This window comes from Lontra canadensis, unplaced genomic scaffold (assembly GCF_010015895.1).
Source record: "Lontra canadensis isolate GAN:19392208 unplaced genomic scaffold, GSC_riverotter_1.0 scaffold34, whole genome shotgun sequence".
NCBI classification, from domain to species: domain Eukaryota; kingdom Metazoa; phylum Chordata; class Mammalia; order Carnivora; family Mustelidae; genus Lontra; species Lontra canadensis.
In genome coordinates this window covers 3582682-3597799 of record NW_022631028.1, presented here as the reverse complement: position 1 = coordinate 3597799, position 15118 = coordinate 3582682, and the positions used below count along the sequence as shown (strand labels likewise).

At 42.5% G+C, this 15118-nt stretch overlaps 1 protein-coding gene across 3 annotated transcripts in view; it reads right to left on the bottom strand.

Annotated features, from left to right (window-relative positions):
* Window positions 1–13051, bottom strand: part of SLC25A26 (solute carrier family 25 member 26) — a 129475-nt gene extending 116424 nt beyond the window's left edge. The window contains exon 1 of one of the 3 annotated variants that reach the window (XM_032867346.1): window positions 12837–13051. In XM_032867346.1, coding sequence (XP_032723237.1) covers window positions 12837–12938 — 102 coding nt within the window. In that variant the 5' untranslated portion in view covers window positions 12939–13051. The remainder of the gene's footprint in view (window positions 1–12836) is intronic. The other 2 variants (XM_032867345.1, XM_032867344.1) reach the window with 2 other exon arrangements.
* Between the last annotated feature and the right edge of the window lie 2067 nt (window positions 13052–15118).

The following is a 15118-nucleotide window of genomic DNA, read 5'->3' as shown; positions in this document are numbered from 1 at the left end:
AAAAAAAAAAAAAAACATATATTTAGCCACACAGCAACATATTTAAGATTTAAACAAAAACTTTTAGGAGTGCTTATAATTTTATATTAATACTGTTTTGTCCATAATTATGTTCAAAATGCCCAACCCTTTTATCAGTTGGATATAAGGAACTCCATCAAATTCCTTTATTCTTTAGTCTAAGAAATTTGTTTTACTTATGACCATTTATCAAAAAGGTCATCAGGCAGGTGTGCCTGAGTGGATCAGGTAAGTGTCTGGCTCTTGGTTTCGGCTCAGGTCATGATCTCATGGGTCATATCACATCAGGCTCTGGGATGAACTCGGAATCTGCTTCACATTCTTTCTCCCTCTCCTCCCTCCTTTCCTCCCTGCTCGCATGCACATGCACACTTTCTCTCACCAAAATAAGTTTCAAAATTTGTGGTAGCTTACACTGAAAACTGTAGTTAAGAACTAGACAAAATCCAAATATACAGAACATAACCCCAATAACCAGCAAGCCTCACTACAACATAACAATTTACTGAGCCCTTGATATAAAATATGCCTCTAGCTTCAGAAATGTAAAATGCCGGCAGGCTGTAGAGAGGAAATATCTAATGAGTGCTTTGAAATTACTCTGGGAGTTGAAAAAAGTCAAGACTGCATACTATAAGACCTTTATTTTTCAAAAGGAGGCTGGCACAAGAACAGAAAAAAAAAAAAAAATCACTGCTGCTTGACTACAGACCCAAACCGAACCACCTGTCTAATTTAACTAAGCAAAATCACAGGACACTGGCCTGAACAACAGCTAAGAACCAGTCAAACCCTTGACATGGGTTCCCTGAGGAACATCCCTCCTTGGCCTTCTCCACAAGGCAGCCGCTAGTGTCTCTGCCTCAGAGACAAGAGCTGCCTCTGCTTCCTGGCATACTTGTCTTTCTTCCCCAGCAAGATTCACAATCTTTCCAGTGCTCCTGGCCCCCCTACACTAATGGCAGCATCAGCTTCATGAAATGCAAATGTCAATTTCATCTTGCCACTCCCCAGCCTGTAAATCACCCAAACTTTCCAAGAGCCCTTAGGATAAAGAACAAAATCATAGTACAGCCTACAAGGTTCTGCAGTTCAGGACCCCATCAACCGCTCATCTCCACCGCCACTGCCTTTTGCTTGGCACCTTCTTGCCATCTTGCTCTCTCTTTTCCTCCAAGTCATCTGATCTTCCTCATTTCTAGGACTGTGTACAGATGCTCCCTAATCTCCCAGTCTAGGTTTAGACCCTCTTGCTTGCTTGTGCTGATCACAATTTTAATTCTACAGTTGAGCATCTGACCATTTCTTCAATGTCTGTGCCTCCCATCAGACTGTAATATCCATACCTGTTTTGTTAATCAGTATGTTACCAGCACTAGTAATGTTGTGCCCCAGTTTTCGCATCTGAGAGACCACCAAGGAGCCAAGCACCGATGCAATCACGTGAGGGTTTATTTGACAAGCTTTAGCTTGGGCTCAAGGATACCCGACACAGTGGAGTAGGGACTTGGACCCCGAGCCAGATTACAGTCAGAGTTTTTAAAAGCAGAGTAGGGGTGGACTCAGCGGTGGGTGAGGACAAAGGGGTTGTTCAGAAGGGCTAGCAGGGTAAAGAAGACTGTCAGGATATTGAAGGCCTGGTTACTATCAAGCCAAGGCCGTTTTTCCCTTTAATGAGGCACCAGCATGAAGACAATTGGGAGTTTCCTGGTGGAATGTCACATTCTTGCTATCAAGCGTCCTTGTTAGTAAGATTTGGGTTTAGAAGAAATTTAACTTTATTTACTTTTCCTTCTACCTCAGCCTCCTTCAGTTTTGTTTATGGAGGGGAGGGGGACATTAGGGCTTAAGGAACTGAGTTATTTGTCTCTGGAAATTGGGCTAGACTCGAGGTGGGTACAGCCTTGTTTTTCTTGGCCTCCACAGTATATAGTAGACACTCAATAACTACTTAAAGAATGAATCAATGACCCTAATGAAAAGCTACTATCTCTATGTTAGAAGTTACTACAAATCAACCTTAAACAGGTACACTGAATTAAAAACAAACGGCAAAAACAGGACTATGCAATTCACAGAAGAAAAATATAAATAGCCAACAAAATTATGAATATATTGCTTCCCCATCATCAATGATCAACAAAACTAAAACTTTCCCCCAATAAATCAGAAAAGGTTAAAAATAAGAAGAGTTATAGGCACTATTAAGGGAAACAAATTAGGGGTGCCTCAGTGGCTCAGTCATTAAGGGTCTGCCTTCGGCTCAGGTCATAATCCCAGAGTCCTGGGATGGAGTCATTTTTCCAGCTCCCTACTCTATGGGAAGCCTGCTTCTCCTACTCCCACTCTCCTACTCCCTCTCCTTGTGCTCCCTCTCTCACTGTCTCTCTCCCTGTCAAGTAAATAAATACATTATAAGCTCCTGAAGGACAATTTGGCAAAATGGAAATTTTAAATTATAAAGCCTTGATCCTGTGATTTTATTTCTAAACATTTCTTCCACAGTAGTAGTGCATAAATATACAAGATGGTTTACTATAGCATTACTTGTAACAGTAAAAACCCTGGAAACAGGGATGCCTGGGTGGCTCAGTTGGTTCAGTGTCTGCCTTTGGCTCAGGTCATGATCTCCGGGTCCTGGAATCAAGTCCCACATCAGGCTTTGTGTTCAGTAGGCAACCTGCTTCTCCCTCTACCTCCCACTCCCCCTGTTTGTGCACTCTCTCCCTGACAAATAAATAAATAAAATCTTTTAGAAAATGGAAATAACCTGGGGTGCCTGGGTGGCTCAGTGGGTTAAAGCCTCTGCCTTCGGCTCAGGTCATGATCCCAGGATCCTGGGATCGAGCCCCACATCGAGCTCCCTGCTCAGCGGGGAGCCTGCTTCCCCCTCTCTCTCTGCCTGCCTCTCTGCCTACTTGTGATTTCTGACTGTCAAATAAATAAATAAAATCTTTAAAAAAAAATGGAAATAACCTAATGGTCCATCCTTGGAAACTTATTAGATAAATTATGTTATCTCTGAGTAATGGATTGCTACACAGACCTTAAAAGAATGAGGTCAATCTGAACACACTGGCACAGAAAATGTTATCTTTTTAAATCAATCAAATACGCTAGAAAATATATGCTGTATCATCTCACCTTTCAAAGAACTGTGTACTGCGTACTGATTGGAATATATGCATAACTAGAAGTCTGGAAGCATACACACTGAATTGCTACAAGTCATTACCTCTATGGCAAGAAATTCTGGATGAGTAGTATTTTTGCTATCTGGCTAATTTTTGTAATGTTCCAATTTTGTAATGAGTATTATAAACATAGAAAAGTAAAGCTTTTCCAAATGAATACCTACAAAAAAAAAAATCCTAATTCCCTAGCTACATGTGGTATATAGTAGGCACTTAATAAGAGGTAACTAAGAACCTTGACCCATGGACCCTAAACTACCTATCCAGCTTCATTCTATATCCTCTTACAGACCATGAGCCTCACCCAACCTGTTTCCCAGACATGTCCTAGAACTTCTTACTTCTGCCCTCCTGCTTAGAGTGGAATGTCCTTCCTCTGCCCTTTGTCTCCTGTCGACAGCAGACCTACTCCCCTGCCACCACACCTACGTACATACATATACACACCTCCCAAAATCCTATCCACTGTTAAGGCTATGACCAAATGCCACATCGCCTCTAAGGCCCTTCCCAAGCTCCCAGTCAGAATTACATGCTACTTGGGATGCCTGGGTGGCTCAGTCAGTTAAGCGGCTGCCCTTGGCATGGGTCATGATCCCAGGGTCCTGGGATCAAGTCCCGCATTGGGCTCCCTGCTCACCGGGAAGTCTGCTGCTCTGTCTGCTGCTCCCCCTGCTTGTGCTCTCTCTTTCTGACAAATAAAGTCTTTTAAAAAAGGAAAAAAGAAAAAGAATAAGGCTTTAAGAAAGCTTGCCATTTTGGGGCACCTGGGTGGCTCAGCTGGTTGGGCTACTGCCTTCAGCTCAGGTCGTGATCCTGGAGTCCCAGGATCGAGTCCCACAGCAGGTTCCCGGCTCAGTGGGAAGGCTGCTTCTCCTGCTGACCTTTCTCCTCTCACGCTCTCTCTCTCAAATAAATAAATAATATCTTAAAAAAAAAAAAAAAAAAGAATTACATGCTACTTCCTTGACTCTCCCATATAACTCCGTTTATATTTCACTTTCGTTACTAACCACTGTGTCTGAGCGGACATTGAGATCCTTCAGAACAGAACCCGTGTCAGTCACCTTTGTTCTCCTAAATATCTAACCCGGAACCTCCTAAGCAGCAGGGCTTCTGCACCTGTTTGCTGCTTTGAATCAAATGGAAATGTGAGATGACGAGAAAATCCTTCATAATAAGATGAAAACAGGCCATCCCTCTTTAATTGTCCCTGTTGTGGTTTGGCAGAGCACTTGGGACCACTGCAAGCCAGTGCTGTCTGCTACTTACCATTCCACATTGACACTGACAGCTTTGTGGTCTACTCAGGATGACTTCTCCTGAAATTCTGTGCACCCTCACCTCCTGATGGAAAAGGCTGTGTCAGCTCACTATTTTAAGGCTTTTCTCAAGAACACAGTAATTGGTTCTAGAATTTGACTTGAGAATCCTTTCCATTTCTCCAGAAATTCTTTCAGATTAACTGCTAAGAACACAGCTTTGACATCAGACAGACAGACGTAGCTTCAGCCAGTCTCAACTGAGTCTCCTTAGGAAAGCTCTTTCACCCCAAGTCTAGACTTCTTCATGCATCAAATGGGAAAATAAAAGTACCTATACTTCATAGAGTTTTTCACAACTGAGATTATACGAAATTAAGAGTGAGCCTGTTATATGCTTACTGTTGTAATAAAAAGCTGGAAATGCCTGTAAACACTGCAAAATGCCAGCCTTCATCATTTATCAACAAACATGAGTTATTATTTTTAATGTTACTATAAATATCATTCAGTGTTTCCTGATGCAGTATTTCTGACATGACAATATTAAAACCCATCAAAAAGGCTTAATAGAGGGTGCCTGGGTGGCTCAGTCAGTTGGGCGTCTGCCTCTGACTCAGGTCGTGATCCTGCGGTCCTGGGATCAAGTCCCACATCCGGCTCCCTGCTCAGCGGAGAGTTGCTTCTCCCTTTCTCTCTCCCTCTGCTTCTCCCCTGCTTGTGCTTGCTCTCTCTCTCAAATAAATAAAATCTTCAAAGAAAAAAAAGGCTTAGCAGAGACTGAAGATTATGTTCACATATTAAATCTCATACATATATATAGAACACATAAATTCAAGTCTTTCATTAGTAATAATGAATTGCAATGTCTCCTCCAACCCTGCTCTCTGGACAAGAATCACGCATGGACACACTCCACACAAAGTGAAATCATGCAATGCATGGCAGGAACAAGTCAGCACCAACTTTAAAATTTGAGGAATATTTATGTTCAACTTTGTGACCATTAGGTTTGAATTTATGGGTTTAATTTTTAGAAGCAGAATACAAAAATTGTAACTACATGACTTGGGCTATGAAAAACCTGCAGAGGCACATTTTAAAATGCTCAGGAAATGGTTACTTTTTAATCACTCCTTGCCACTGCATAGCTAATTTGTGTTTCATTTTCTTTTTTTTTTTTTTTTAAGATTTTATTTATTTATTTGACAGAGATAGACACAGCGAGAAAAGGGAACACAAGCAGGGGGAGTGGGAGAGGGAGAGCAGGCTCCCCGCTGAGCAGGCAGCCTGATATGGGGCCTCCATTCCAGAACCCTGGGATCATGACCTGAGCCGAAGGCAGAGGCTTTAACCCACTGACATACCCAGGTGCCCCTCATTTTCTTTTTAATGTCTGCCTCCTATTTGACTGTAAATCCATGAAGGCCGGGACCGTATCTTTGAGGCACTCTTCCCAAGTACCAGAGCAAAGGCTGATAAATATGTCTCATTGAACAGAAAAAAGATACTTAATTTGTAGAGGTGGGAAAACTATAGGTACAAATTTTATCTCTCCTCTATGACATTTCATTAATGTCATTCAAATGCTGGCTCATAGATATTCTCAATATTAACTGTTTATTTCGACATGTAGCATTTGTTTGGGAAGTGGTAACAAAAGCACATTAACAAGTCCTTTACAGTTATCAAATACTAAAACTCTCCCAGCAGCCCCTTCTACAGTGAAAGAGAAATGAGAAAGGAAAAGTAGTCTTATCTTCTGGTACTTGAGACACAGAAAAAAGGCTTCCATCACAGCACTGGTTCTCAGCGGTGGTCCTAGATGACTGGTGGGTCTCTGAGGGTGCCCTCGTGCTTCACTGACTGATCAAAAGTTACAATATACTTGTGTCTAGGTGACTGTCTGCTCAACATAAAAACAAGCAGAAAAAGACCCGCTCCCTCTGACTTAAATGCCATAAAGAAAAAAGTCACACAAAGCAACCTAGCAAATGTGGAAGCATAATTCCCTATACATCTGGAGATAATGCTTCAGCATCAGATACTAACTTCTCTTTATACCAGATTGAAGACTAGGAAGGAACCTTCCAGAAAAGAAAGATATGTGGCAAAGAATGTCAAAAACTTCCCTCAAAGTATGTCCATTACTGGGTGCCTGGGTGGCTCAGTGGGTTAGGCCACTGCCTTAGGCTCAGGTCATGATCTCAGGGTCCTGGGATCGAGTCCCACATCGGGCTCTCTGCTCAATGGGGAGCCTGCTTCCCTTCCTCTCTCTCTGCCTGCCTCTCTGCCTACTTGTGATCTCTCTGACAAATAAATAAAATCTTTAAAAAAAAAAAAAAAGTATGTCCAATACTTGATTCTTCTCTTTTCTTCTGTTTTTTTTCACCCCACTTAAGAAGCCCTGGCAACATTACCTGTGCCATTCCCCTCAGGCCACATTCGGCCAATGGTTCTTAGCAGAAGGTCAGGCCCAGGGAGAGGACACTACTACATGAAGAGTATGAAAAAGCTTTTCCAGAACCACCTCACTAAGAAAACAACTTAAAAAGAACAGTCAAGCAGCCAGTCCTTACTTTACACAGTAAAAACATGCATGAACTTTAATTCCCACAAGTAACACAAGTCATCCAACATCATGGTTCAAATTACAGTTAACACAGTGACATTTTCCAAAAACAGATAATCATAAGAGGAAACTGGCCAACAAAGATGAAAGTGCAGCAAATAAATGAAAAGTCCTAACACTGAAAGTGAAGGTCAAATCTAATATAAAGTTACAGAACACACAGCCAGCCATGGGAATATGGACACCGCTGTCTAAGCGACTCCAGACACATGTCAGAGGAAATCTGTGAAGGCCAACTTATCAACATAAGTGAGGAAAGTGGCTATGACCAAAAGGATGAAGATGTCCCAGAGGAAGAGATGCCAGCAAAAGTCCTCCCATTAAAGGAACTCTTGGAGAGATTTCATAAGGTTGAAAGCACACAGGATAAAATGCTGGAAGTTGATCCAACCTTAGAAAGCAGTAGGACACTTTGCCAAAGCATCAAAAAGATGCTTGTCTGTATCTTAAGCTATCTGACTAGAAGACCAGCACTGATCAAATTACTTTTGACACATTTTTCACGAAGAAATAGATTATTGGTTTCTGATATTTTAAATTACAATGTTCTCAATATTAGCTTTACTGTTTTTTTCACTTCGCTACATATTTCCGATCAACAGTAAGAGTCTGTCATTTAACACTGACAAGAATTTTTAGAGGTCATTAAAGAATCATATGCTTTCTCATCAGTTATTTGGACCACTCTGCATGGTTTCTGCTTGCACCTTTTGACAACCCAGGCTACCAGCAAGACCGCCTACACTTTACACTGCACGGTACCCACACTTGCCAAGATTTTTTCCCCTACAACCTAGGACAGGTTAAAAGTAACTACCACGGGATGTTTTTGGTTTCATCCAAGTAACAAGCCAGATGAATTCATGAACTACAAGGACAATGAAACAGTTAAGTACTGAAGGGGAGAGAAGAGTCAGGTAGGAAGGAAAAGAGATGTAATACAGGGTGTGGTTATTTTCAAAAATATAAAGTACTTCTTTATATTTAAAAAAACTAGGAGGCAAAAAATAATGCTACTATCAACATTATTGTGTATTATCTCGGGAAACTTCAATAGTCCTTTTTTAGTGAACGGAATAGACTTTTTATAGTTTTAATTAAGCATGAAGATGTACCTATGGGCGGTGTTAGATTTTTTTTCTCTTTTTTAAGTATTTTCCATGGTATAGTGCATTCTCTTCACAAGCACTGTTGTTTATGGCCCCTGAAGAGTTGATGAAATGTATCTTTTAACGTTCACCTAACCATTCCTGTGTTTCATGTTTAAGTGGCTTTACATTATCTTCACTGACTTAAATATTATGAACATCTTTAAGTTACTAATACTTAGTTTCGAACTGCTTTCCTAAAAGTATGCACCAGTCTCTGTACTCTGAGGTCTTTTTTGGAAAGTCTATTCATGCTAAATGAACACTAACATCCCGGAGGCTCTTCCCATATTTTACTCTACAACCCTTCCATCCACCTCCTTAAGTTTTAGGGAGTGTGCTTCCAGGCTCTGTACTGCATGTTTGACATTATCTCATTTAATACTCGGAATCAGAATTTCAAAACCAGCAGTCATTTAGATCTACCTTTCATTCATTCATTCATTCAATAAGTAAAGCTGAGTAACCATATAATGCCAGGCACTAGTAAAAGAGTAATAAGCAAGCAAAACAAAACCCTCCCGGGAGCATTCAGCCTGCCTCAAAGCCACTCCAAACCTGGAGGTAAAAAAAAAAGCGCCACTCCACTGCTGAACTACTTTGTTAACAGAACTTTCTAATGGCTTCCATTTGCTTCAAATAAAATCCAAAATCCTTTCCATGGCCCACAAAGACTCACTTCAGCTCACTTTCTCTACCTCTCCAATATACCCCTGCCACACTACCCTTACCCACTAGGCCCCAACCACCACTTTAACATCCTCAATTCTTTCCACCTGAGGTTTTCCTTCATGCTGCTCAACAAAATGTCTCTCGATTTCTTATCCTTATGTCTTAATTTAATGTCACCTCCCCAGGGGCTTTCGTGGCCACTCCATCTCAGGCAGGTTCTCCAATATTATTCTAACTCTATCCCACTGCAGTTCATTTCTTTTTTTTAATAAATTTTAAAAAGATTTTGAGAGAGAGAGAGAGAAAACACAAGTGGGGGGAGGGGCAGAGGGAGAGGGACAAGCAGACTCCCCGCTGAGCAGAGAGCATGACAGGGGGTCTATCCCAGTACGCCGAGATCATGACATGAGCCGAAGTCAGACACTTAAGCAACTGAGCCAACTGAGCGCCCCTCGGTTCATTTCTTAAATAGTATATGAGTTTGGTTTGTTCGCCACCATACCTCCAAGGGCTATCAGAGTGTTCGATGGGCAAAATACATGGCAGATAAACTGTGTACATAATAAAGGAAATCATTCTTTAACGTGCATGAACTCTAACTTCATCAAAACTTCTCCTTTTAATCCATCAAAATCCTTGAGGAGAACACAGGCAGTCACCTCTTCGACCTCAGCCGCAGCAACATCTTCCTAGGAACATCGCCAAAAGCAAGGGAAGCAAGGGCAAAAATGAACTATTGGGATTTTATCAAGAACAAAAGCTTTTGCACAGCAAAGGAAACAGTTAACAAAACCAAAAGACAACTGACAGAATGGGAGAAGCTATTTGCAAACGACATATCAGATAAAGGGCTAGTGTCCAGAATCTATAAAGAACTTAGCAAACTCAACACCCAAAGAACAAATAATCCAATCAAGAAATGGGCAGAAGACATGAACAGACATTTCTGCAAAGAAGACAGCCAGATGGCCAACAGACACATGAAAAAGTGCTCCATATCACTCGGCATCAGGGAAATACAAATCAAAACCACAATGAGATATCACCTCACACCAGTCAGAATAGCTAAAATGAACAAGTCAGGAAATGACAGATGCTGGCAAGGATGCGGAGAAAGGGGAACCCTCCTACACTGTTGGTGGGAATGCAAGCTGGTGCAACCACTCTGGAAAACAGCATGGAGGTTCCTCAAAATGTTGAAAATAGAGCTACCCTATGACCCAGCAATTGCACTGCTGGGTATTTACCCTAAAGATACAAACGTAGTGATCCGAAGGGGCACGTGCACCCGAATGTTTATAGCAGCAATGTCTACAATAGCCAAACTATGGAAAGAACCTAGATGTCCATCAACAGACGAATGGATAAAGAAGATGTGGTATATATACACAATGGAATACTATGCAGCCATCAAAAGAAATGAAATCTTGCCATTTGCGACGACGTGGATAGAACTAGAAGGTATCGTGCTTAGCGAAATAAGTCAATCAGAGAAAGACAACTATCATATGATCTCCCTGATATGAGGGAGAGGAGATGCAACATGGGGGGTTAAGGGGGTAGGAGAAGAGTAAATGAAGCAAGATGGGATTGGGAGGGAGACAAACCATAAGTGACTCTTAATCTCACAAAACAAACTGAGGGTTGCTGGGGGGAGGGGGGTTGGGAGAGGAGGGTTGGGGTTATGGACATTGGTGAGGGTATCTGCTATGGTGAGCGCTGTGAAGTGTGTAAACCTGGCGATTCACAGACCTGTACCCCTGGGGAAAAAAATATATGTTTATAAAAAATTTAAAAAAATAAAATAAAATAAAAAAATAATAAAAAATTCTAATTCCAGTATAGTTAACATATAGTGTTGTATTAGTTTCAGGGGTACAATACAGTGATTCAACAATTATGTTGTACTCTTAATCTCCCTTTTCTATTTCTCCCATCCCCTACCCACCTCCCCTCTGGAAGCATCAATCAGTTTGTTCTCTATAGTTAAGAGTCTGTTTTCTTGGGGTGCCTGGGTGGCTCAGTGGGTTAAGCCTCTGCCTTTGGCTCAGGTCAGGATCTCAGGGTCTTGGGATCCAGCCCTGCATCAGGCTCTCTGCTCAGCAGGGAGCCTGCTTCCCCCTCTCTCTTTCTGTCTGCCTCTCTGCCTACTTGTGATCTCTGTCTGTCAAATAAATAAATAAAATCTTAAAAAAAAAACAAACTTCTCCTTTTGATCCTAGTTTTAACTTGTGTAACTATAATAAGAAAAAAAGTATATTTTTGGGCATTTGTACCATACTTTAATAAATTCTAAAACTACTGCTCATTTGTTAACTCTGGCACAGACCTGTTTTTAGCAACAGCTACGGCAGCTGACCTCAGAAACGTATCCAGAAGTGTGTATGGGCATAGAATCCCACATTATACCACCTGGATTCGAATCTGAGCTAAAACACGTAGATAACGTGAAACAGATGTCACCTGTGTGACTTTGGAGGCGTTACCTAACCTCTCTGTACCTCAGTTCCTCAATTGGAAAACCAGGATAGTACTTAATTGTTTGTCAGAACGGATGTACGTGAAGAGCTTACCCCAGTTCCTGGCAGGATAATGTTAACTGTCAAAACTACTACCACTGTCTCTCTAGCCACAGAGGAAAACCTCAAAGTGGTAACATATTTCTTTGGATCTTTAAAACCTAGTTTACACAGGTCTCAGCAAACCTAAATTTAAAACCATCACCCCACAAGTGTGGCTAAGGCACCCTCCTGCACACCTTTCTGTAACACCCTGAAACTAGCCCTCATGTCATTTATAATAACAGTCACTTTACTATTCTAGCTCCACCCCCTGACCCATGTGAGCACCTCTAGCTTGTTCACCATGTTATCTCCAACACCTGCAACAACAAACCTTCAATAATTAAATGAAGAAATTCCACCGAACCTCCATTATTCCATGGGAGCGTTGTTTTTTTTTTTTTTAAGCTGTCTTAAAAAAAAAAAAATACTGTTTTGGGGGGCGCCTGGGTGGCTCAGTGGGTTAAGCCCCTGCCTCCGGCTCAGGTCATGATCCCAGAGTCCTGGGATCGAACCCCGAACCCCGCATCGGGCTCTCTGCTCAGCGGGGAACCTGCTTCCTCCTCTCTCTCTGCCTCTCTGCCTACTTGTGATCTGTCAAATAAATAAATTAAATTAAAAATAAAATAAAATAAACTGGTTTTGCCTACTTTTCCACAATGACGAATCCGTATTCACTGCTCTATACTATCCCTACTGGACCTGCCATGGCAGAAGCTTCAAAATATTATAGAAATTTTTGTTCCTAGATTTTGTTTTTGATAGGAAAACATGTTGATTTTTGTAGTTTTTTTCTTAAAAAAAAAATTAAACACTACTATCTTACTGGCTCCATAACTATTTGTTCTTATCACTATATCCACGCCTACAAAAACGCTTGAAAGAAAATAAGCAGATTTCTTATATATGAATGAACAGATAGGTCATTTTCCCAGAGTGAAAACAGATAAAGCTAAATGAAAACCACAGTCCTGGACAAGAAGGAGTCTGTGCGATGTAAGCGCTTTTTGTTTTGTGACATATATTTCCCCAGTTCTCCAGAGTGTGGTTACAGTATGTAACTGACGCTCTTCTTTTCTTCTTTAGGTAAACCATCCTGCGGAAGACTGTCCGGCAGCCTGCCCCGCGTCTCCTTCTGTCGTCCGGGTAGGAGTGACACAACCGTGACACAAGGCCTGGCGGTGGCCCAGAAACCCCGCGATCCCTGCCAGACCTGCCGAGTGACCAGTGACCCCAGGACGGTTCAACGCGCAAAACCGGAAGAGAGCGGTAGGGCACAGAAGCCACAACGCGCTCCATTGCGAGACTCTGGCACCCCAGCGCCCACCCTGCCGCCCAGCACTCACCACCAGCGAAGCAGTGAACCCCGGCCGGTCCATGGCCCCGCAGACACCTCCACGGCTATCAGTCCAGGCTATCAGTCGAGGTTCAGCAGGTCGCAGCCCCATTCAGTGAGCGCCGCCATCTTGAAGGCGGACGTAGAGCGCGGGCACAGCCGCGGCCACGTGAGGTTGAACCACAACAACTACACGTGCAACCGGGGACGCTGGACCCTAAAGAGCGCTGGGAGAGAGGGGAGGAGTCGCGGAGGGTGAGGTCCAGCCAAGTCTCGCGAGTCTTCTCTGACACCCATTCCTGCAGCTGCTTTGCGATTCGACGAGACGAAGAATTCTCGCGAGCAAACGAGCCGGGGCGGGATCCTGGAAAGAGGACCCCGGCTGAAGGCTGGCTGAGGCTAAAGAGTCAAGCCCCAAAGAGGCGGGGCTTAGTGAAGGGCGGGGCCGGAGGGGCAGGACGAAGTTCTGGACTCCAGGCTTGTGGTTTAGAGTTTCCCTCTTGGTTTTATGTGTACGGGTTTTGTCTGAATCTTTACAAAACAAACTCAACATCAGAAGATTATTAAATAGGGGCTCCTGGCTGGATCAGCAGGTTAAGCCTCTGCCTTCTACACAGGTCATGATCGGGGGTCCCGGGGCTCCCTGCTCAGCGGGGAGCCTGCTTCTCCCTCTCTTCTGCAGCTCCCCCTGCTTGGGCTTTCTCTGTGAAATAAATAAATACGTAAAAAAAAATTTTTTTTTAATTATCAGATAAAGATATAGTAAAAGACTTTAAAAGTTTCTTTACTCCTAAAAATTAGCATCCTCTATTCTTACTGGCAGTTAAATTGTGCTTAATATTATTTACTTTTAAAATTATTTATATGCTTATCTTGTTCACTGCGGTACTAGTGTGCGTATCTAGAAACCCTCTTTATTAAGTACTTAGTAGAAGTCTGGAGTGGACCTGCCTTTATATTTATTAAATAAAGTCCTGTGTTTCCTTTATTCTTATCTAGATGTGTGTGATCTAGAAATGATCAGCAAGCATACCTTTAAGGGTTTCGGGTTCTGAGCTTCACCTGCTAGGTTTGGGTATAACTTCTCCAGGATTGAGTTTCCTCCCTTGTGAAGTGGGGATAATGATAGTAACTTCTTCATTTGGTACTATTACAGATTCCATGGGGGTAGTGCATACACGTTCTCAACTTCGTTCCTGGTTCACAGGAAGCACTGTCTAAAGTTAATGGTAATGTCACATTCCTGCTTTAAATTACTCTCTCGCTGCACAAAGGAGATACTCCAGCTCCTTAACATGATACACACTTCCCAGATGGTGTCTTCTGTCACACTTCCCACTGGCTAGGCTACTCACAGACAGACTATACAATTTCAAGCCTCCACATTTTACCCATGTTGTTCCCTCTACCAACAACACCTTTCCTGATGCTGCCTGCAGAACATTGGTCCTCTCCTGTTCACTACATGTCACAATCAATAGGCCATCTCAAAATATATTGGTTCACTTCCCCCAGGCCAGCAGGAGAACTTCTTACAATGTTGTTTGTCTCTTTCAAGGGCTTATATGGCTAAGTCAGGGCCCCCAGGATTATCTCCCTTTTGATTAACTCAATGATTAGGGACTGTAATTACATCTGCAAAATCGTTTATTGCCATATAATGCAACATGATCATAGAAGTTATGTTTCATCATGCTAACAAGTTCTGCTCACACTCAAGGGAAGTAATTGTACAAAACATATGAATTACAGGGCAGGAATCTTCAGTGCCATCTTAGAATTATGTCAACCATATTCACCCATAAGCCCTTGCCGGCAGGTTCCACAAAGGCCATCAAGGTCCTGTCAGTAGGCTTGCACTAATGCTTTCCTTAACATCCCATTTCTCTACTGTCTGGTGACAGAGTCACTCCTATGGCTTAAATGTTTGTTACAGTAGCACCTCATTTTCAAGGCTCAAAATCTGTACTGGTCACCTGTTGTTGGGTAACAAACTACCCCAAAACTTAGAACAACAATAAACTTGTATTACCTCACACAGTTTCTGTAGTAAAGGAATCCAGGAATGGCTCAGTCTCAGAGTGTCTCTCATGAGTCTGCCGTTGGGTTATCAGTGAGGGCTGTATCTGAAGACTTGACTGGGACTGGAAGATCCGCTCACAAAATGGCTCGCTCCCATGACTGGCAAATTAGCATCATTGCACACAGCCTCAGTTCTTGCGACACAGACTTCTCCATAGGGTTGCTTGAGTGTCCTGATGATACAGCCCCTGGTTTTCCCCAGAGTGAGTG